The 21,766-nt window shown below is 44.4% G+C and overlaps 1 protein-coding gene across 10 annotated transcripts in view; it reads right to left on the bottom strand.

Annotated features, from left to right (window-relative positions):
• Ank3 (ankyrin 3) overlaps positions 1-13,478 on the bottom strand; it is a 310,708-nt gene extending 297,230 nt beyond the window's left edge. For 3 of the 10 annotated variants that reach the window (XM_036167583.1, XM_036167584.1, XM_036167586.1), the window contains exon 1: positions 12,674-13,462. In XM_036167583.1, coding sequence (XP_036023476.1) covers positions 12,674-12,787 — 114 coding nt within the window. In that variant the 5' untranslated portion in view covers positions 12,788-13,462. Of the gene's footprint in view, positions 1-12,673 lie in introns of all 10 variants that reach the window. The other 7 variants (XM_036167581.1, XM_036167582.1, XM_036167577.1 and 4 more) reach the window with 6 other exon arrangements.
• Between the last annotated feature and the right edge of the window lie 8,288 nt (positions 13,479-21,766).

The raw sequence follows: 21,766 nt of genomic DNA, 5'->3' as shown, positions 1-21,766 counted from the left end.
TGGTGAGGACCTTGTCACTAGAGTTATGACATAGAGCTGGGGGGAAGCCCTTCAATCTCATAGCCATGGGTTTGAATTCTGCCACGGGTTTTGTCTACCACTGATAAATTCAGTATCCATGTCCTAGGGTGTTTTTTTTTTTTTTTCCTCCTCTTTCTCCTCCATTGGTAGAATGGGAATAGCTCCAGCTTTCTCAGAAGATTTATTCAAGCATTAATGGAAACAACAGCCTTTGGTACCTGTCAATCAATCATATCACTGTAAATGGAACCTAACATTTGCTAGTGGGTTTCCTAAGATTTCAAACTGAGTTCGCTAACAAAGCCTAAACACATTTAATTTTGAATATTTACATATACTGTTTTAGCTAATCTCCTCCCTCAAACTCAACTTTGTGCCCACTGTCCTCACAGCTAAGGGGGAAGTTAAGATCACGGGTAAGGCCCAGGAGATGTTTCTGTGCTGAAAATCTGGAATGATTCTGGTAAACCCCACTGGGACTGTTGGAACATTCTATCATTTATCTCAAATAGCTTTCTGATGTTGACGTCGGCTTCTTACCTTTCCATACATTGCATTTTCATTCCCACTCTCTGAAAATAATTGCCTGTGTTGAGTGAGCTAGTAAAAGTCAGACTCTTCTACAGTCTTTTCATCAAATGATTAGGGTAAAATGGAAGACTGTGGAAAACACAGAAATAGACTTACTAAAAAAGGACTAGAAAAGTTAATCAACTACAAAAAAAAAGCACTACTCTTCTTAAAAACTACAGACATTTTAGGGATTTATTATATGCTTAGTTCTTTATTGTTGACAGGAATATGGTCTTCTTAAGGTAAGATGGATTTCAATAAAACAAAGTGAAAATGATTGACAGTAAGTCAGCCTGTCACCCTTCACAGAGTTTCAGCCCGTCATGTTCTTCCAGGAGAAGGAGACAAAAGGCAAGCTGGGTCCCAGGCAAGGGTCCCTAGCGTGGTGCCCCATGGCACTTCTGTATTCTGAGAAGATGTTCTAAGGGGTGATGTGGAGGCTACTTGAGGTGCAGAATGTTGGGAAAGGCAAAGGATGGGAGAAGGGACTGACCTGGATTTGAATTTTCCCTTTATACCTACAAATTATAGTGCACTAGGTAATATGCCAGAACTTTCTGAGCACAATATTCCTAGCCAGGAAATTGTAAACATCATACCCTTGTATGATGAGAACTCAACACATAGATCTGCTTCACATATTCAACTGAGTAGCTGGTCCTCTTAGTTCAATGGCTTAGGGCTCAATTAATAAAGGAGTGGGCAAATTCTGTTCTACATGTTCTTGCTGGGCTCTTTATAAATAAAAACAAAAGGGTGTGTGGTGAAAACAATTATGCCCAATGTCTGACTCTGTTCTTCTGTTGGGTTTAAAGCGAATGGGGACATAGGAATACTGGCCAGTCTAGGCAGCAGTAATGAGCGTGAGGCAGGGTGAGCAGATGCACAGCATGATAACTTCCTGTGTGGAGCAGGAACCTTTTTAGTTTATGCTGGTTGTTTTTTGTCAACTAGACACAGACCTACACATATCTGGCAAGAGAGTCTTAACTGATAAAGTGTCTCCATAAGACTGACCTGTAATCAGGTCTTTGGGGGCATTGTCTTGATGAATGATTGTTATGGGAGGGCCCAGGCCACTGTGAGTGGGACTAGCCCTGTGCAGGTGGTCCCGGGTTGTATAAGGAAGAAGGCTAAGAAAACCATGAGGAGCAAGCTGGTAAGCAGCATCCCTCCAGGGCCTCTGCTTCAGTTTCTGCCTCTAGGTTCCTACCCTGATTTCCCTCACTTATAGACTGTAAGAAGAAATAAACCTTTTCTTCCTTGAGTTGCTTTTGGCTATGTATCAGCAGAAACATAACTAAAACAGAGATACTCGAATACAGTATCTTAGGAATTCATCATTACGGGTTGCACCAGTGAAAATGGCCAATAGATCATGGTGAGTTCTGGGGGTAGGCATGATACATTGGTTACATCATTCATTCCCCCATAAGTTCCCAGTGAGCACAAAACTGTTACATTACCTCTATTGTCGCCAATATACAGGGGGTGAAAAACATGTATGTATGTACACACACACACACACACACACACACACACACACACACACACATATGCATGACATCTTGTAGACAGTGAAGGGTTATAGAGCCCAAGGAACTACTTTTTGCCCAAGAAATACTTCAAGATTTCTGGCTCAGTTTTCAAAATGAAGTTACTTGTTCAGGGAATTATTTGCCTGTGAACATGGTTCTTAAATTTTTGCTATGTTTACCTACTTCTGTGTAGGGAGCATGCCATGGCACATGTATATAGGTCGAAGGGCAATGTGAGGGAGTCAGTTTTCTCTTCCTCTATCACATGGACCCCAAGGATTGAACCCAAGCTTGGAGGCAAGTGCCTTCCCCTGCTGAGCCATCTTGCCAGTCCCTATGAATATGGTTCTTGAGCACTCTTGAATATCTGTGTAGGTGATCATCCAGAAATTGAGAAACTAATTAACAATGGTGTTAATGAGTGCAAAGTGTAGTTAACACAGAAGTCTTGGAGAGCAGTTCTCAGAGTGATGGATTTAATACCTCAAGGGCTGAGGGAAAGTGTCCAAAGAGCTAAACCATGGGACTCAAATGCTATGTGGGGTCAGTGATGCATTCATAAGATTTCTTTCATCCGTCAGTGCAGTGAGTAATGACTAGTCCCCATGAGCTGCAGAAGCGGTCAAAAATATTCTCCAATTTTCTTATAGTTCCTCACCTTCTTTTTGGCTATAGCTGTTCGAGTCCATTTGAGACCATGTGACAGGAAAGGGGGCCGGGAACCTTGCTAAGTAACTCTCTGGATTCCAGGAAGCTGGCAAGATGAGCTGCTTTACCGCGTCTCTACTAAACAATAAATATCCCTGTCGATCAATATGGGAGCTGACACCCAAAGAAATGCATCTCCAGGCTCCCTCCCCAATCAATAGCAGCCTCACTGTGAGCTGACACCCAGCCTCTGTCACAGACTCTGATACTCTTCCCAAGCCCCACACCTTTCTCCACACCACTTGCTTTATTAATATCTTAGTCCTCTTAAAATTAACCATGCTTTTATACTTTTTTTTTTAAACTGGACAGACTCTTTATCTTTGTGTGTGATGTGTATGATGTGTGTGTGTGTGTGTGTGTGTGTGTGTGTGTGTGTGTGAAAGAGAGAGAGTGTGTGTGTGAGAGAGCTCATGTGTATAAGTAGGTATGTGTGTGTTCATGTGTGAGAGTATGAGCACATGTATGCTCTGGTACATGTGTGGAGGTCAGAGAACAACCATGGGTACTGGTCCTCTCCTCTCACCTTGCTTGAGTCAGGGTCTCTTGTTCACCCACTGTAAACACCACTGGCCTGAATTGCTATGATCCTGGTCTCTACCTCCCATCTCTTTGTGGGAGAGTTAGGTGCATTCTGGGGATACAAACTCACCCCCACTCTGGTGAGGCAAACACTTTGCTGACTAAATCATCTCTCTAGCCCTGTATAGACTTTTTACAAAACTGTATTTCACTAGGATATTACTGTTTGTGTGACTGAAGTCATGAGGGTCTGTAGAGATATCTCCATATAGATGACAAATACATCAGTATCTCTACCTTCAGTACCAAGTGCACCCTGGACTAACTTCCTTCCTAATCTCCCTTCTCTCTCTCCCATTCTTTACTATGTGGTCCACACACAACAAAGGAGAGCTATATATGGGTCAGATGAGAATGGTAGTATCTGGTCCACCCTGATTATTTAGAAGGATTTATTCTCAATCACCAGTGGGTGATTGAGAAATACTAGACTAGGACCCGTTAAATCAAAGCAGGAACTACACATATGACAAGCAGCTGCTGTTCTGGATGCTGATGACCATCCTCTTTCATGGTGCTTCTGTTCTCCAACAGCCCAGCTTTTTCAGAGAATCTGACAAGGGCCATAGTGCTGTTGAACCATGACTGTGTGTTAAACATTCATACTGGGTTTCCACTGCTTTGTTCTCTTTTAATTTATACAGAGCAGCACACTAATTCAGGTAAAACTACAGAGGCTGTTGGTCTTCAAGTGAGTGTCTCTACACACTTCTCTAGAATACAATTAGGATGGTACCACAACGTATACAGCATTCGCCTTCAGTGTTGAATCTATATATCAATATCTATAAATAAGCACATTTCTGTGACTGGATTCCACTTAAAAACTATTTGAAATGTATAACTACATTATCTGAAGTGCAATTATTTACACTATCATAGGCTTTTGCATCCAAACATAAACGACTAATAAAAACTCCAACTCTGAAGTCATTTAACTTTTAAGATCTCAAAAGGGATCATTCTTCTCTTGATACAAGGTTGACCATGGGCGCCCATTAATAAAGACCCTAATAAAACCTTACAGAGGTTGTGACTGATTTAACTTAGGGAGTGAGAATGGCCCAGGCCCAAGGCAGACTTCTGCAAATGGAGCCTGAGATGCACTGACCTCTGAACATGTGGATCCCACTGACACAGACATGAAGACTATGAAGAATGCAAAAAGGCCCCTAGCACACAGGAAATCCACCAAAATATTTATTTGTTTGTTTGCTTATAATCTTTTACCCAGCTGTATAGAGTCAGGCACACTCTCTCTAAATGGGGCTGGGGAGGGCCCTGAGTCCTTCCTTTGTATTACCAATACCAAACTCAAGGTATCACTATGTAGCCCTGGCTGCCCTGGAACTCACTAGAGACTAGGGTGGCTTTTAACTCACAGATATCTACCTGCCTCTGCCTCCTGAGTGCTGGTGTTAAAGAAGTAGGCCACCATATCCCACTGATGAAGTTTTGTTAACATGAATGGATGCAGGTGGAATGCAATAAAGTCAAAACACAACCTTACCTGCTGGTAAACCCTGCTTTTGTTTCTAAGAAAAGTTATGAAAAGTGGACATTTTCTGTGTTGAGATGTATCATCTTGTAAAAGTAAAATTAGTCTACAAAAAAGATCCTGGGCCTGAAAAGTAATGAAGTTGAAGTTTACTCTTCAGAGGAGCAGTTATCAACAACTACAGTAGGACCCAACAACTATAATAACAATTGCCTGGCAAGACACGCTCACTGGTGCAATATTGGCATGAACGTCTTGGGAGTAACCAACCACTCTGATTGGACTTACATCCCATTCCACAGGATGAAACCCATACCTGGCACTATTGTTGGGCCAAGAATCCATAGCTAAATAAGCCTTAGGTCCTAGGGAGAACCTACTAGCATTATTCTAAGACGACATAGTATTAAAATTACTCTTAATGACTCATTGTTATACCCATAGATGAATATATCACTCCATCAGAGAAGCCTCTTTTTGCTGTAGATGGTAATTAACACAAAGATCCAAAGCTGGCAAAGTGCAGAGAATAAGAGACATCAGATTGCTCAGCCCCAACTTAACTATTTATGCTGTACCCCCTAAGTCTCAGAGATCATTGCAAAAAAGGGGGGCAGGAAGACTGTAAGAATACACACAAGGAAACAGTGTCCTCAGGTCACAACAGGGCAGCTACACATTATTTATTACAGAGTTCACAACCATGTCCAGGCTCAAGCCAAACCAAATCCTATCATGGAGACAGGAGGTCTTACCCCTATCCAAGGAGCTATTAGCAATTGATAGCTGCTGTGAAGGGAGAGTCAGTTTTCTTTAAGAGTGTGGCCACTGGTAGGTCGACCATATTCCAGTGAAAGGCCACACATCCACTAAAGTATGGGCAGCACAGAAGGGTAAAGGGGGAAAAAACAGAAGACACCAAGTTGGGGGGAGTAGATAGGGAAAAAGTTGAGGGAGAGGGTGAATATGGTCAACAACTCAAATTCCCAAAGAACTAATAAGAAGTATCTTAATAAAAATAACTATGGGAGAAAGGGACCTAAACATCTGAATTTAATTAACACACTCTAACATTAATAAATCTATCATTTATATCTAATATGATTTTGTATTAGTCACCATATTAACTGGTCAATAGCAAAAAAGGACTTGGTATTTTTAATGAACAGGTGAGAGAAAATTACTGAAGAAAAACAGTATCTTGACAGTAAGAGAAAGGTGGGCAAGCGGCCTGCTGCCAAGTCTTATTCAAATGCCTTCCCTATCCCTGCAGTTAATGGTGAGACAGTCAAGGGCAAAGACTTGCAGGCTCTCTATGTATGGACTAAGCACCCTTCTGCCCTCTGGAAGGCTGCAGCGAGATGTTCCTCAGGACCCGACCTGTGGGGTTCTGGAAGTTAGTTGGTATAATTCCTGAAGGTGCAGGGAAAGCCACATTCTTCATTTTGCTCGACATTCTCAACAGTAGCAACAGTCAACGCTATCTGGTTCTTTCTCTGTGCCAACCTGCTCTGTAAGCCATTCACTGAATGTTGCCATGGCTTATGACTAAACACACACCACAATGACAGTCTTGCTGCAGATGAAGAGGTCCAGGGACACAGGGATCACATAACTCCCCCAAGATCATGCCATCAACAGATAATGCCGGCATTCAATCTCAAACTACCTTACCCTCCATTCCACATTCATAGTCATTACACAGGACTACCTTTCATCTACTCACTCAGTCCTCCATCTGCCCATTAAGTCCATCCTCTGATGCAGCAAGACCCAGTTCATGTATAGCCAATAATTATGACCTGGCCTCAGGGAGCTTAGTCTCCTAGATGAACCAGGCATGAAAATACATCAGTACAGCTCAGCATTTCAAGGACAGTAGCAGAGAGAAAGGCTCCCAGAGACCCAAGATCACTCTTCTCGATACACAAGGACACAGAACAAGTTCCTGAGGGTCTGAAAAACAATTACACCCCACAAAAGACCATGAGCAGTATGCATGCACGGCTTGGCATCTTATAACATAAATACCTGGGTGACTAGGTATGATCAAAACCTGCAAAATGTCAAGACACATGAAACATCATAGCAAGAGCCACAGCCGGAGTTCATGTCTTCTCAAATCTGCTCTCAGTCCTACATTGCTTTGACCTTAAACAAGACTGATAGACTTTCAATAAACTCAAGGGTCACATACATCTCAAAGCCCTACCACCCAAGCAGAAGTTTACATCCATCACTGACGAGTTATAGGACGTTAGGCCAGTTCTTTCCTATACGCCTTTGTTTTCTCTATGGGAAAAAAAAAATGAAGATAAAAATAATCCTCATGCCACAGAGAAGAGAGCTAAAGCAATATCCTCATGGAATTCCTCTGACTTATTAGAAGGCAGCCACACTCTCCTGAGATATCATTGTCCTAGCTGGTCTTTGAAGCCCTAGTGAGAGTAATTTTCATTTGTAGCATTCAAAATTTTTTTAAGGACACAGAACTTGGGGCTCATATGGCTCAGCAGGTATGAGCACTGGCTGCTCTTCCACAGGATGCTGACTTGATTCTCAGCACCTACGTGGTGGCTTATGACTTTCCATAACTCCAGTTGTGGGGGATCCAAGGCCCTCTCCTGACCTTAGATGTGGTATACAGACATACATGCAGGCAAAACATCCACGTACCTCAAAGTTAACATTAAAAGATAGAACTTTGAAGTAAAACCTTACAATCCATTTACACAGAGGATGAGAAAGATAGACACACTGAGATACAGGATTACTCTGAGAAGCCAACTGTATGAACTGAGATTTCTGATGGAAATAAAAAGAAAAAACTCTCCCTGACAAAACATTCTAAAAGAAGTCCACTTGCGATTTTAAAAAAAATTTTTCTCTGTTGTGTTTGTATGTGTTCATATGGGTGTACATGTGTACACACACACACACACACACACACACACACACACACACACACACGTCAGAGGTCAATCTTTGGCTTCATTCCTGAGGAGCCCTCCGGCTTTTGTTCTTTTCAAAGTCTCTCCCTAGCATGGAATGCACCTTTAGTAGGGATCTGCCTGTCCCCACCTCACCAGCATTAGGGTTACAGGTGCACTCTACCATGTTCATTTTTTATGGCGGTGTTGGGGATCAAACTTGGGTTATCACACTTACACTTACACAACAGACACTTTCCCAATGGAGCCATCTCCCAGTTCAACAAGTCTATTGGGTATACAGCAGCAACAGAACAGATGTCATCCTACCCATGAAGTAGGACATGAAGAGTGCAGTCAAGAGGGCTGGACAGGCCAGTCCATACGGGACCTTCATGAGCTCCAGCCGTGGGAACTCCAGAAATCAGTTTACTGGCTCATGACTCAGTTTCTACAGTTGCGATATAGGGATACTAAAAACACACTCTGATGGGCTACTGTGAATGTTAAATGAGCCTGCACCCGCAAGACAATGCAAAGAAAGCCCCACCTGGTACATGGTACCCAGTCAGCAAATGGGCCTGGAAGAGGAGCCTAGAATCCAGGAAATGGGGTTCTTCATTTCTCCCTTCGAGCCAGGAACTTGGCAGCCTCCCTAGAATCTGATTTCTTCTCACTTCCCACCTACAATCCATTGCCAAGTTCCACTGCATCTTCCCTTAAATATCTTCCCTACACCACACCCCCTCTCTGTTGGCAGATCCCCACCCTCCCCCAGTTTGGGCTCCCAGCATCTTCTGCCTGGATCACCATCCCAGCTTCCTGACTGCTCCACTGCTGCTGTCTACAACGCTGACGAGCAATGCATTGCTCCCAAACAGGCATCTTGCCACCCTGGAGCAGGAACCTTGCCAATTTCTGTAGGATGGCACGCACAGGTCTTCATACTCTGGTCCCTCCTGACTTTTCCTGCCATGCACTCAGACTTCCTCTCCCCCAAAGCATTACAAATGACCATCTGCTTTCCATGCAGCCCAATGGTTTCTTCTGCTGTCTCCATGCTGGCCACATGGGTCCCGTCATTTCTGTCTTCTTCATCCCTGCCTTGTCCTCCAAGGCTCAGATCCTTTTCTAAAACCCATTCTAATCAACTAGGGTGGCGGCGGGGAGGGGAGATCTCTGTACAGGCTCTTGGAATTGCTTTTTCTGCCCTGTTGGAGGATAATGGGAGGCAAGTTCATCTTTCTTCTCGTCTCTCTTGGGAGTTACCACTCCATTGCACTATTTGTTTATGTTTGTTTATATCCAACATCCGATTGGAAACCTGGTTGTAGAACTCACCTCATGCATGATTAGTGAATGAATGCATGCATGTAAGAATGAAACGGTGTGGGTTTATTCCTGCTTTGTTATTGATTATTCAGATTCAACAGCAGTAATCAGAAATAATATTACTCACAGAATGGAATTACTCTTAGGATTTCTGGTTTATCTCAGGACCCAGCACCAGGACAGCGATGCACAGAGAGATAAAGGAACTCCATAGTGCCCGAGTGTGGGGTTGCCTCAAGCAGTCTTCAAGGTTTTCTGGTTTGTTTTATTTATTTATTTTTTACCAGAGATATTAAATATAAGCAAACAGATATTCATATATCTAAAGACAATTTACTGCTTAAAATAGATTTGACTTTCTTGATCTTTCTCAGTACAGAAAATGCATTAACGCGCATTTCATGGGGGAGAGGGCTGAACATGCGGAGAGCATGAATACATGGAGAATGGCAGCAAGGGGCATGCAGGGACCACAGAGGCACTGCCAGAAGGTAGCTTGTGCCTCCCTGGGTTTGTGACAGGTTGAGCTATCTACTGACACACACCTATGGGCTGGTGACATAGTTTCTCTCTGCAAGCTGCCAAGAACAGAGACCTAGCATCACCTTGCCAGGGCATTGTGCCCACCTTGGCTTGCTGTCCTTTGCTGTAAAGCTAAGCAGCCCACTATGAAGGGAGTGTGTGGAGGGGCATGGAATTATGACAGGAAGGTCCGTGGGGAAATGTGGGATGGTCTGTCTTTAAACCAATATCCATTAAAGCCTTGCTTGTACCCCCTTCCAACAGAATCAGGGGCCTGGATAGATCTCAGGAGGAGAGCATGAATTTAACATGTGCAAGCACCTGGGGTCCTTCTCTAGTAGCTATCACTTTGAGCCCCCATTAAAGGCTTTAACCAGTTCTTAGATGCATTTCTTTTTTAACCCACTTAAAACTACTTAAGGTATGCCAAGAATAAAACATCTCTGTTAAAATTCAACTGATTAAAAATTCATTAGCATTTTTGGTTTGTGTGTGTGACAAGCAGTCCATGCTCCTAGTTAAGATATCTGAAATAGAATTAAGGCACAGCTCACTGGCCTTCAAGAAACCCAGTGGAGTGGCAGCCTGGCATCCCAGTTCCAATGCATCCTGATTAGACTATACTCTTTAGTCATATTCCAGGATGTTTGCTGCTGTGACATATAGTCAAGACAGGGTCATCTCAGGCTTGCTTAAACCTGAACTGCAAAGTCTTCCATATATGTCACAGGCTCTTTTACGTAATGGCAGCCCAGATACTTCCTAAGCTTTTCTACATGGGTTGTCGGAGAGTGTTCGCTATTACTTTTATGTAATTAGAAGATCCTAAGGGATAATTCTGCTTATGAACAACTATCTCACAAATACCCACCAAGCAATATCTAAAAGCAGCTCCCCCCCCCTCATTGGCACAGGGTCTGTCTTATGGAACAAAGTAGCCCACAGGCCTTGATTAGGATTCTAGAAAAAGGTTGAGAAGACGCTCAAAGTCAAACAATTCAGGGAACAAAAGTTACATTTGCCATATCAAATGGATGGAGAGTATGTCTTCAAAGTAACTGAACCTTAACTCCTTACATTAAGAGCCATCCATGAAAAGTATGACCATGGGGACTCTCTTCTACAGTCCTTTTGGTAACATATCTGAGATGCTGTCACTGTCATTCCTCAGCCACTTTCTGCAGCTCCCCTCTGAGAGTCCTGAGAACAATGTATCTACATCAGCTTGTCTGTCCACAATGGCGATATTGATATTGCGCTATGTAGCCCTCTGGTTGCTAAGAGATTTACATGGGGTGGACTGTCGCACTTCTAACAAAGCATTCTGGTCCACAAAGCTTTTGCTCTAGCTCAGTGAGTCCTGAAGCAACTCTACCTCACCCTTCCTTGTGTGGTTACCTAGTCAAACAGGGGCCCAGGCCAGTCACTGCTGCTACAAGGTCCTTCCTGCCATCAACCTTCAGGAGGACACTGGGTCTTTTCAAAAATGTATGTCCCTGCACCCCTGTGTCTTGGAAGCCCATTTAGCATCAGGGAACGGAGGCAGGGATATTTGGCAAGGGGCCATCCATAGTGACCTTCTCCGAGCCAGAGCTCATATAATAAAAGACTAGAACCTTGTAAAATACCATCATTTCCTAACTCTGCTATATAAGATTTTGAAATACACCATGGCAGAATTCCTTAACCCCAAGTTTTTACTTTTATGAAAAGAGATCCAAGGAGTTTATTTACAAGAATACCCAAAGGAGAGGTATGTACATGCAACATCTTGCCGCAAAACTGCTGTAACCCCCCAAATGCCATCCTCTTCGGCAAAAGACAGAGGGCCTACTCCTGCAGAGCCTAACCCTGAAGGAACCTGGGAAGGTACCCAAAATAGCCATCTCCCTCTTGAAGAAAGGTAGATTCCATGGATGGAATTGGCATGTCATTTGCAAAGCAGACACATCAAGGCTGAGAATGCATGAAGAACCTCTTTCCCTTGGGGTAGTCACAGACACATCAAAATGTTTTATGACTGGCTTCCATATTCAGATCACAGAGTTTTAGTCAAAATTTTCTTAATTGTCACGCAGGGAAAGTCCTTTGGACCATCCAGTCCCCAGGAGTCATCTTAAAGGGCGAAGCTATCAAATAGGAAGGAACTCTCTAGCTGCAAGGAAACACCACTCACTGGCCTAGAATCTCTCTCTTGTGTCTCCTCTCCAGCCCTGGACATCAGAATTGGGTACCTAGTGCCGCATGGGGCCTTTGATCTCAGGCTATCGGTGCTGAAGGCTGCAGCGCCACCCCCCACTCCCTCCCACCCCCCATGTCACAGGAATGCCTGCGTTTAGAATCACTCTCACTCAGCAGGTAAGACTCAAAGGTCCGCAATTTCAGCTCTATTTAGCCACAAAAAGTTATTTCTAGTAGCTGATTTCCATTGCAGAATCCTAGCTGAAGAATACCTCCCAGAGATAAGATACCCAAGGACAGCAAGAAGGCAGAGCAGGAATGGGCTAGCGGTCACAAAGCTGCCCAAGACAGGCGCACATGTGACACACTTCCAACCCCAAAGCAGCTTTTTCCACACACCAGACCTCTAAGAACTACAAAGGCCGGCTGTCCTGCACGCCAGAGTCACCTGCAGTCTATTTAACCTTGACCCAGCTGCAAAGAAAGTAACTTTAACTCCTTGGCAACACCCTTGTGTGTTGTGCAAACATGCCGGGAGCCTCAGTAAAGTGAAGCGCACCTTCCGCAGAGCCCCGCAATCACCCTCCCCCCACTCAGGAGAAAGCCTTCCCTGGCCCAAGCCCAGCCTGTGACCATGCTTTACCAACAGCCCCCCATCTCTACTCCCAATTTCCACTCTATGCTGCACGTGAAAAAAAAAAAAAAAAAAAAAGGCCCTCCATGCTTGTCTCAGATGCCGGGAGGAAATCCAGACACAAAGATGAGAGCCCCGTGGCACACATAGCTACCTTCTTCTTGCGATCCCGGGACCGTTTGCGGTGCTTCCTTTTTTTCTCAGTCTCTTCCTCAGCATTGATTTCTAAATCCCGGTTTTTCTTTAACTGGGAGGCGGCATGAGCCATAATGCATTGAAAAAGACCCTGTCAAGCACGCCAAGCTTTCTCCGAAAAGGTGATCTCCTTGGGCACCTCTAATTAGGCAGGGAGCAGCATAGCCCTCGCCGGAAAGGAGCCTGGGCTGAAAGGCAGGGAAGCATCCAAGAGGCAGAGAGGCAGAGATGCTGAAGAAACTGCAGCTTTCAAAACCCACCACAGCAGGGTCCGGATTTCACCCTACACCTTGCTGCGCCTGCCCCTCTCCTGGAAAGTGCAGCCATCCTGCTGCAGAGGCTGTAGTGGAGGCAGCTGGGACCAAGGAGCTGTGTTATGGCCGCATCCCCTGCCACCAGCTGGAAGTGTCTAAGTGAGTCCTCCGAAGGGGGAACGCTGCAAAGGGTGCTCTTCCGAAGGGGAAGGATCCGGAGTCACCACACATGCGGCGGCAGCCGAAAGCCAGCATGGATCCTGAAAAAAACCGACTTCAGAATCCTCCACAAAAAGAGAAAGGGCTGCAATTTATCCATCAGCCTGGGTCTGCACCAAGTGAAAATTAACCCATCGGAGAACAGAGCCGCTTGAGTTCAACTGCTGATGGTGCAAAATATATAAAATAAATTAGCTACATTTTCCCAGGGAGATGCTGACTCCATTTTCAGGCAAACAATGCATGCATTGCTGGACTCAACAGGGCATCCTTTATGCCCAGTTAGTCCTGATGCATTTTGTGGAGAGGACTAAAGAAGGGTCTGTTGTCTTTTTAAAACAACATGCTCATGACAACACATTATCCAGGAAGGCGTGAGCCCACTGTTGTGAGGGACAGATGCCCGATTCAGAGGTTCCCCAGGACTCTCCTCTCGTGTGCTGTGAGGGGCAGAGGAGAGGGCAGCAGGGCTGTCAGCAGTCTCGCAGAGTGGCTTTTGTGCTAGGGTTCATTGCAATCACGCTACTGTGTGCACCACCTGAGTCCTCAGCGACTGCAGCCTCTGAATAGTCATTATGAGAAGTAAAGGAACAGCGTGGCTCAAAGATGCCGGCATCTTCTGTGAGCGTGCACTGGAAGAGAGCTAAGCAGGGAGACACATACACATATACACACACACATACATATACACACACACACACACACACACCACCACCACCACCACCACCAGCAGCAGCAGCAGCAGCAGCAGCAGCAGCAGCAGCAGCAGCAGTACCAGCACCACCACTGACATTGACAGCTTTAGCAAGAAGTGCCTGACATGCTAGACTGGGCCCAAAGCCTGCGGGCTCCAGCTAAGACATCTCAATTTCACCAAGAAAATCAAATAAGGGAATCAAAAGGAGAGGCTCATGTGGCCTGAGCACCATGGGCCTTAACTTGGGAGGTGGACATACTGGGCTCTGTAGACAGAGCTCCGAGCTTCATAAGGGATGGATCCCAAGGCCCAGGGCATTGTGGGTATTGGGCTGTGGATCTATAGAGCAGCTGGACATCTGGTGTACCTCTAGAGCACTGAGTGAGATTCTTACCAGCAACATCTACAGACTGATTCTGCTGTGGATATCAAAGGTCCCCTCTCTCCCGTTGAAAGTCTTCCAGACTCTGTCAGCAGTGATAAAGAACTGCAAGATGCAAGTCCCACAGCCTGTTGTCCTTATTATATGTAGATGGCACATGTCACTGAGACCACATGAAAAGTACTCTGTTCACACAGTTGATGAGGGCCTACTATGTGTACCCATTTACACAGGCTCGCTTTCCACAGAAGTATCATCTCATGGAAATGGCGTATCCTAAGAACTTGGTTATGGTCTCTGAAAACAAACTAGATAGGTATGATGGTTTGCACTTGTAATCTCAGTGCTGGGGAGGCCGAGACAGCAGATCCCAGAGGCTCACGGGCCAGCCAGCTCAGTGTCCTTGGTCAGCTCCGGGCCACTGAGAGACACTGTCTCAAAAAAGCGTGGGGGTGATGTCTAAAAAATGACATATGAAATTGTCATGTGGGTGCTACAGGCAGGAGCACACACACACTCACACATGTGTACATGAATGTCCTCAGGTGAACATGCATACCCACACATGTGTACATGCACACACACAACACATGTGCACGTGCATGCATGCGTGTGCCCACGCGCGCGCGCGCGTGTTTTTGTGTGTGTGTGTGTGTGTGTGTGTGTGTGTGTCTTATCTAACAAGAAGCAGGCAAAGGTCATGGAAGTATAGACCATTCTACCTCAAATTCAAAAGCAGACGAGCCCTAATGGGGTTGGTAGGAAAAATGAGTGGCTTTATGTTTTCCCACCAGGATTTTTCCTCCTTAAGACATAAGTGGGACAGAGGAAGGGATAACACGTGACATTTTCATATGGCATCTCTCAAAGTCATACACTTTTGAGGAATATTTGCACAGTTTCAGCCAGCTAAAGAGGGCAGCCAAATACAGAACTGGCTACTTTCCCACTGGCTTCAAGATCTTTTTTTCTTCCTTTTCTAAACACTAATGATACTTCCAAATGTAGCACATTTATAAGTACCCTTGATCAAGGCAACTTCTCCAAAGGACACTGGCAAAGCAAGTCACTTCCATTGAGCTCCACCAGTAATAATTAGAACAAAACAAAAACAAGCCACAGGTACTCCTCTCTAGAAGTTTTCCCTGCTTCAAAATGGCAAGAAGTTGAGAATGGAGAATGACTTTCATGACACCGTAATGAGAAAAATTCTATCCATTGGCTACTTCCTTGTATTAGTAAGTCAGGAACACATTGCAAATAAATTCTAAGGCACGACCTACTGAGTTTCTTTCTTAGAAGAAATGTGAAGGTTTCTCCTTAGCTTTTAGACCTGAACTCCAAACAGTGACTCTACCAAGGAAGGCATCCCTACAGGTCTTACATTCTTATTGTTTTACTGAAGAGTTAGCCTCTTGCTTTCAGTCCTCGTCTAGAACTTCACTGAACTATCCTGCCCCAATGGAGGTTAGAGATGACTGGTCGGGTTGGCCAAGACCACATACTTCTGGAGCGTGCAGTGGGTCCCCAACAGGAACAAGAATGGGATGTAGATGTGGGATGCTACAGAGAAAGATGGAGCATCCTAAAGCCAGCTCTGTGGTCATTCACATCTATAGCAACCTCTCCAGTCTGACTCCTAACAGACAGGCTCATGGCCAGTATGAAGAATGCCGAAACTATTAAAAAGTACAGCATCCCAACCCTCAAAGGACTTCCCTACAAGGATTCCTAGATCATCCTTTCAACATATAGGGTAGGGCAAGAATGATTGTTCAAACGTTCACTAACCAACAAGGCTTTTGTTTTCATTAAGTCCAATGGAGGTGTCACGGCTGCCACACTCAAGCAACTTAGCTAATTTCAGAGAGGAGGCAGGGAGCACCATCCCCTCAATCCCCTTCCACCTCCCTATGGAAGTCAGAATTGATGTGCTGCCCCCAAAGCAAGCATACTGCAGCCAAGGGTCCTGCTCTTTCCCTTGCATGTCACCGCACCTGTTGTCAGGAAGTGGCTCCGACTAACAAGGTAACTCTCGATTTCTTACCAGAGTGAACAGGTTTCCTTCAGAATAATTCCTCTATGTGCAGCATCAGACCATGAGACTGCGACTAAATAAAAGTACTAATTGCTTTCTTCATTAGTAAATGGACCAATAGCTCTTCCTTCAGTAATATTCAATTAGGACTCAAAACAATTTTGAGTAAATATTCTCTTAAAAGAGACCAAGTCAGTTCATACCAGGACTTCCAGACTTGAGATACCATGGCCAAGTACTTTCCCCTCTTCCTTCCACTCTGGTCCGCCTTCACCATTATCTCAAGGCAAGCTCCGATTACCTTATTAGTTCAGCCAATCAATAATTTGCCTACTATCAGTTGGCCTTCATTCCACACTCTGTCTCTGCATTGCTGGGCTGAGGTGACAGAGAGATGATGATGTATGTGATTTCTATGGAGATGACATGGCCACTTGGGTGACTGAAGGCAGAATGGTTCTGTGTTTCCCCCCCTCATTTTAAATCATTTCTTTGAGAATTTCATACAATGAAATTTTGCTCATAACCGCTTCCCCAGTTCCTCCCAGATCCACCCAAGAATGAGATATTACACGGTGGAGGTATGGAAGCTGGGCAGTGTGTGGACTCTATGCACTACTCTATACTACAGAGGAATGGAAAAAGCCATAGATCAAATTCAAAACATAGCACTGCTGGGAAGCTGTGTTGTCCCTGTTGTTGATGTCAGGTTGTCAGCAGTGAGTGAAGTGTCTACTCTGATAGCATGGAAACTCTTTCCTGATGCATCCACTTCCCTCCTCTTAGAACTAGTACAGTCTCAAAACATGTTTCCCCTCACAAGGAAAAATAGATCCATTTTTGTCTCATTAATTTTGGCATCCCAGATAGAGAGACACCATCACGGTTTCCTGAGCAACCTCCCAATGATGTAGATAGAGAAGAAAGACAATAAGCATTGAGGAAGCACCCTGGCAAATTCCAAACAGTCATGCTCATTCTTCATTTTCAGATGCTTTAAAAGGGCTTGGGAGGCATGGCTGGATATCCCCGAAGGACTCTCCAGCCGCGTTCTTCCTGGGGAGTAACACCTGTGGTCCATGAGCACTGGCCTTGGTACCATCTGTCTTAGCCCCGACTCTGCCCTCCTTCCCTTGAGAAGACCGTCCATTCAACTAACTGGGCTGACCTCAGCACTGGAGAGAGAGTCAGCTGTCCCAAGCACGCCAGCTGCGTCGGTGACCTCACACTTTGAGCAGATGGGGACAGACACACGGGGATGGCTTCCCCAGAGTCTGCCCATCAAAGCCTCACAGGCCAGCATAGAGATTGGAGGTCTTATCACAGGAGGAAGGCACCACAGCCACACCCCTGGTGTCTGCCTGCTTGAAAGAGGACACTGGTAGTGCCAGGCAGAGCCATGAAAGTGCAGTGGGTGAACGGGATGGTGTGTAAAGCCGACCTGACAGCCTTTTCTTTTCTGGGTTCCTACCGGAGAAGGAAATAAACCAGATGACTTCAAAGACACCCTCTCACTACTCCTGAATGCTCTGTACTTAAGTGACAGAAGTCACTGGGTGAAATAAAGCAAGTTATCTAGGGATGGTCTATTTAAGCAGACGTTATCATCTGTACCCATCAGCCGCTGCACTCATAGGTGGCTGTTGGGCCTGAAATGTGGCTAACGCAGCTAGAGAAGGCAAATTTTAACTTAATTGAAAAGTTCAAATTGACAACCAGTTCTCAATTGAGATACTAGAACACAGTCAAGCGTATTTGGGACAACTTTTACATGTCAACCCACTCTGCTTAAGTTTCATGAACTAAAATACAAATCTATATTTGAAGACTTAAATTTAATAAAGTGTAAATCATCAGAATAACCTTCTCTACTGATTTATGATGCCACCACAATAATTTGAGTTAAATCAAGTATAGTTTTCCCCTTTAAAAACGTATCATTAAGAAATGACATATATGGATATTCTATTTCTACTGGACAGGAGTAGTTTACATAAACCGTTCATTTGTTTTTACAAAGAGAGTATCCAATTTATCAGAAACTGTCCTCCTAAAAGTAGATATTACCTCAAACAAGCATCAAAGGACACCCAGCTGCCATCATTCACTCTCTTGTTCAAGAAAGGAAACGTAATACTCACTCTATAGAATGGTATTATTCCAGCACTCAGGAAGCAGAGGTAGGAGGGTCCTGAGTATGATGCCAGCCTGGGCTACATTGCAAGACCCTCTTCTAAAATACAAATAAGTATCAGTGTACCTTGAGAAATATCAAAGGACACAAAGGTAGATACTATGAAGGTCTTGAATCAAATGTATGCATTGGTTTTCAGGCACTCAGCTAAAAGTAGCAACCATGTTCTACTCACACACTGGTCATGTGCTCTCCCAGTCACAGTCTGTGCTGGTCCTGTGCTTAGTTCCTGGGTCGTGTATACAAACGAGACTTGGTCCCTCAGTGGGAGAGAAAGATGAATTAAATAGGAATTAACAAAGGTAGCACACAAGGGAAGCAGAGGAAGGGTAGGCAGGACAGAGCCACAGATCAGCCCCCATGAAAATGCTTTCTATGTCAGGAATGTAGGCTCTTCCCCATTCACAATGCTATGAGTTAACCCTTCACACTCTGGTCAACTTAGCCAAGCACTCACGTGCTAAACGGGTGACAGGGAGCATCATTCATGCCCTCCATGAAGATGTTACCATGGTGAATAAGATCAATAAAGTCTACCTTCAGAACATTCCACTCTTGAGAATAAGGGGTAGGGGTGGGGGCCATAAACAAGGAAGTGATGGGACAATTTCAGATAGTAAAAAAGTGTGCAGCAATACTGAACTGAAAGTGCACAGGCTGAGAACTGCTCACAGACCAGCCTTTTGCCTTCTTTCGATTCCCAGAAGAAATAAATCAAGATGGCGAGAGCCAATTTATCAAGGCATTCTACTCCATTTTGGTGGTAACTCACCAGCAAATCATTCCACTGAGAAAATTATTTGATAGTTACTCGATGGTTTCTAAGGTAACGGGTTCAATCCTGATGCAATTTCAGAAGATGGTCATCAGACATGCTTTGCCATCTCTTGTCTGCAAACCCGCCCGAACAATTGGAGCCCGTCACTCTCGTTCACTGACGCTTTAGTGACAATTTCAAGGACACTGACGGAGTAGGACCATTGAGTCATGCAATACATTCCCTGTGTCTTATTTAGCCAAATGTGACATAGTCTGGGATGTCTTTGTTTGTTTGTTTTTTCCCTGACTAAGCTCTTGTTCTTTAATGTGTATACAGTAACCTATTCAAGATGGCTCAAAGGAAAGGACATGCATACAACCAACACAACACGCCTCCTCACTTTGTTCTTAGTGACTATGAGATGTAAAGGAATCCTCTGCACACCTCACTTCCTGCCTTCTTAGCTGTTAAATGGAAGGCACAGTGAAGTTTCTCTCCCATCATGCACTTTGTGATGATGAAATGGAGTTGGAAGGAAGATTGAAAATTGACGGTGTATCCTTTCCTGGTTCTTTTTGGATCAAGAAGCTGGCAAGCTAAGCTGACTTTCAAAGGACTTATTTAGAGAAGTGGCTGACATCAAAGGTACAAAGGGACAAATGGGAAGAGTCAGAAAGCTGGAGGCCTGTCAGGTATGTTGGCCTACGCCTTTAAGCCCAACACTGGGGTGGCAGAGACAGAAGGATGTGAGTGTAAGGCTGGCCTGGACAAAACAGGGAAATCTTGTATTGAAACAAAAACAAACCAATGATCATTTCCCACCCCTGTATAGGAAAGAGTGTGACATACTACAAGAAAGGGGTTCTGCTTCTAGACAATAAAACATTTAATCATTTGCTTGACAAGGCCATACGTATAGAGCTAGGTAAGAATGAGAGAGAATGAGAGAAAGAGAGAGAGAGAGAGAGAGAGAGAGAGAGAGAGAGAGAGAGAGAGAGATGCTATGTCAGATCATACAAAGACAGTCAAATATCACACTAAAACCCAGGCACAAGCCTGTATCAAAATATGGGACACATGAACTTACTATAAAAGTGCTGAGGTTGGGGATGTAGTTAGGTTGGTAGAGTGCTTGCCTAGCACTCATAAGGTCCTGGGTTTGATCCCCAGCACCACACAAACTGAATATGATGACATATACCTGCCATCCCAATACTTGGGGAGTGAAGGTCAGAGGATCAGGAGTTCAAAGCCATCCCCAGCTATATAACATAGTTCAGGTCAGCTTTTAGCATGTAGGACCCTCTCTAAACCAACAAACAAATCTTCCTGTTTTCTTTATTATAACACTCATGGCCTTAGGAAGCACTATCCACAGAATTTATAGCTTTGTCTTTCTGCAATGTGGAAAATTATGTCTTTCCTATCCTACCGGCATGCTTCAGTAGCTGATGTCTAGAAACACGAGTATCATAGAAAGGAAAGACGGCACAGAGAAGCACGGACTGATACTGATATAGACTGGCACTTGGGTCCCTAGCAAACTTGGAGAACCCCTTGGCTCCTATGCATCCTATGAACTGATAAATCTCAGGAGGCTTTTTAATCCCACGTTACTTCAAAAGGCTCAGCATCAACCAGTGCAATGAAGACTCATATGATGGGGCTGGACATGGCTCCATGGCTAAGAACACTTGCTGCTCTTGCAGAGGACCTGAGTTCATTTCGCAGCATCCATTTGGCAACTCACAACCTCTTGTACTCCAGATCCAGGGGATCTGATGCTCTCTTTTGAACTCTGTAGGCATCTCTCTCTCTCTCTCTCTCTCTCTCTCTCTCTCTCTCTCTTACACACACACAATTAAAAATAATCATAAAAATAGATATTTAAGATGCATAGAACATGCTCTATGACTTTTGAACTTTTTCCTTGCCTTTCTGTGACACCATGTCAGGACAGAGCTACAAATTCCTAAAGTTTGAATATTCAAAACATCTTGCAGTTGGACATTAGATTATGTGGTCTGAGAGGAAAAAATTATGAAGAAAATTATTAGAGACCTTTTCTTGAGGGAGGATTTCACATAGCCCAAGACATTTGCTATCTAGCTGGGAATATAAACTCCTGTTCCTCCTGTCTCCGCCTCCCAAGTGCTGGGATTACAGACCTGCACCACCATGCTTGGTTTATGAAAGATAAAATTTAAGATGGATTTCCTCATCCTTAATTTCTCTGTGAAGAGTTCAAATGAAAGAAGCCAATCCTTTTCAATCACAAGGGGCTCTTGCTTGGTTCCAACAGATTTTTGTAGTATTTAATGCTCGACTTTTTTTAAAGGAGAGGGTCAGCAAACACATTTGCAGAGTGGCAGGCAGTATACATCCTTGGCCCTGCTTGCCAGATGGACTTGGAGTCCCTGCTGGACTTTGCTATTGACGCCAAAGTAGCCAGAGATGGTAAGCTATGGATGTGACCCTGACCCAATAAAATCCCAGGAACACATGTAT

The sequence above is a fragment of the Onychomys torridus genome, chromosome 18 (genome assembly GCF_903995425.1).
Source record: "Onychomys torridus chromosome 18, mOncTor1.1, whole genome shotgun sequence".
In the NCBI taxonomy this organism is placed as follows: Eukaryota; Metazoa; Chordata; class Mammalia; order Rodentia; family Cricetidae; genus Onychomys; species Onychomys torridus.
The sequence above is the reverse complement of the archived record's forward strand: the minus strand, read 5'-3'. Positions and strand labels throughout refer to the sequence as shown.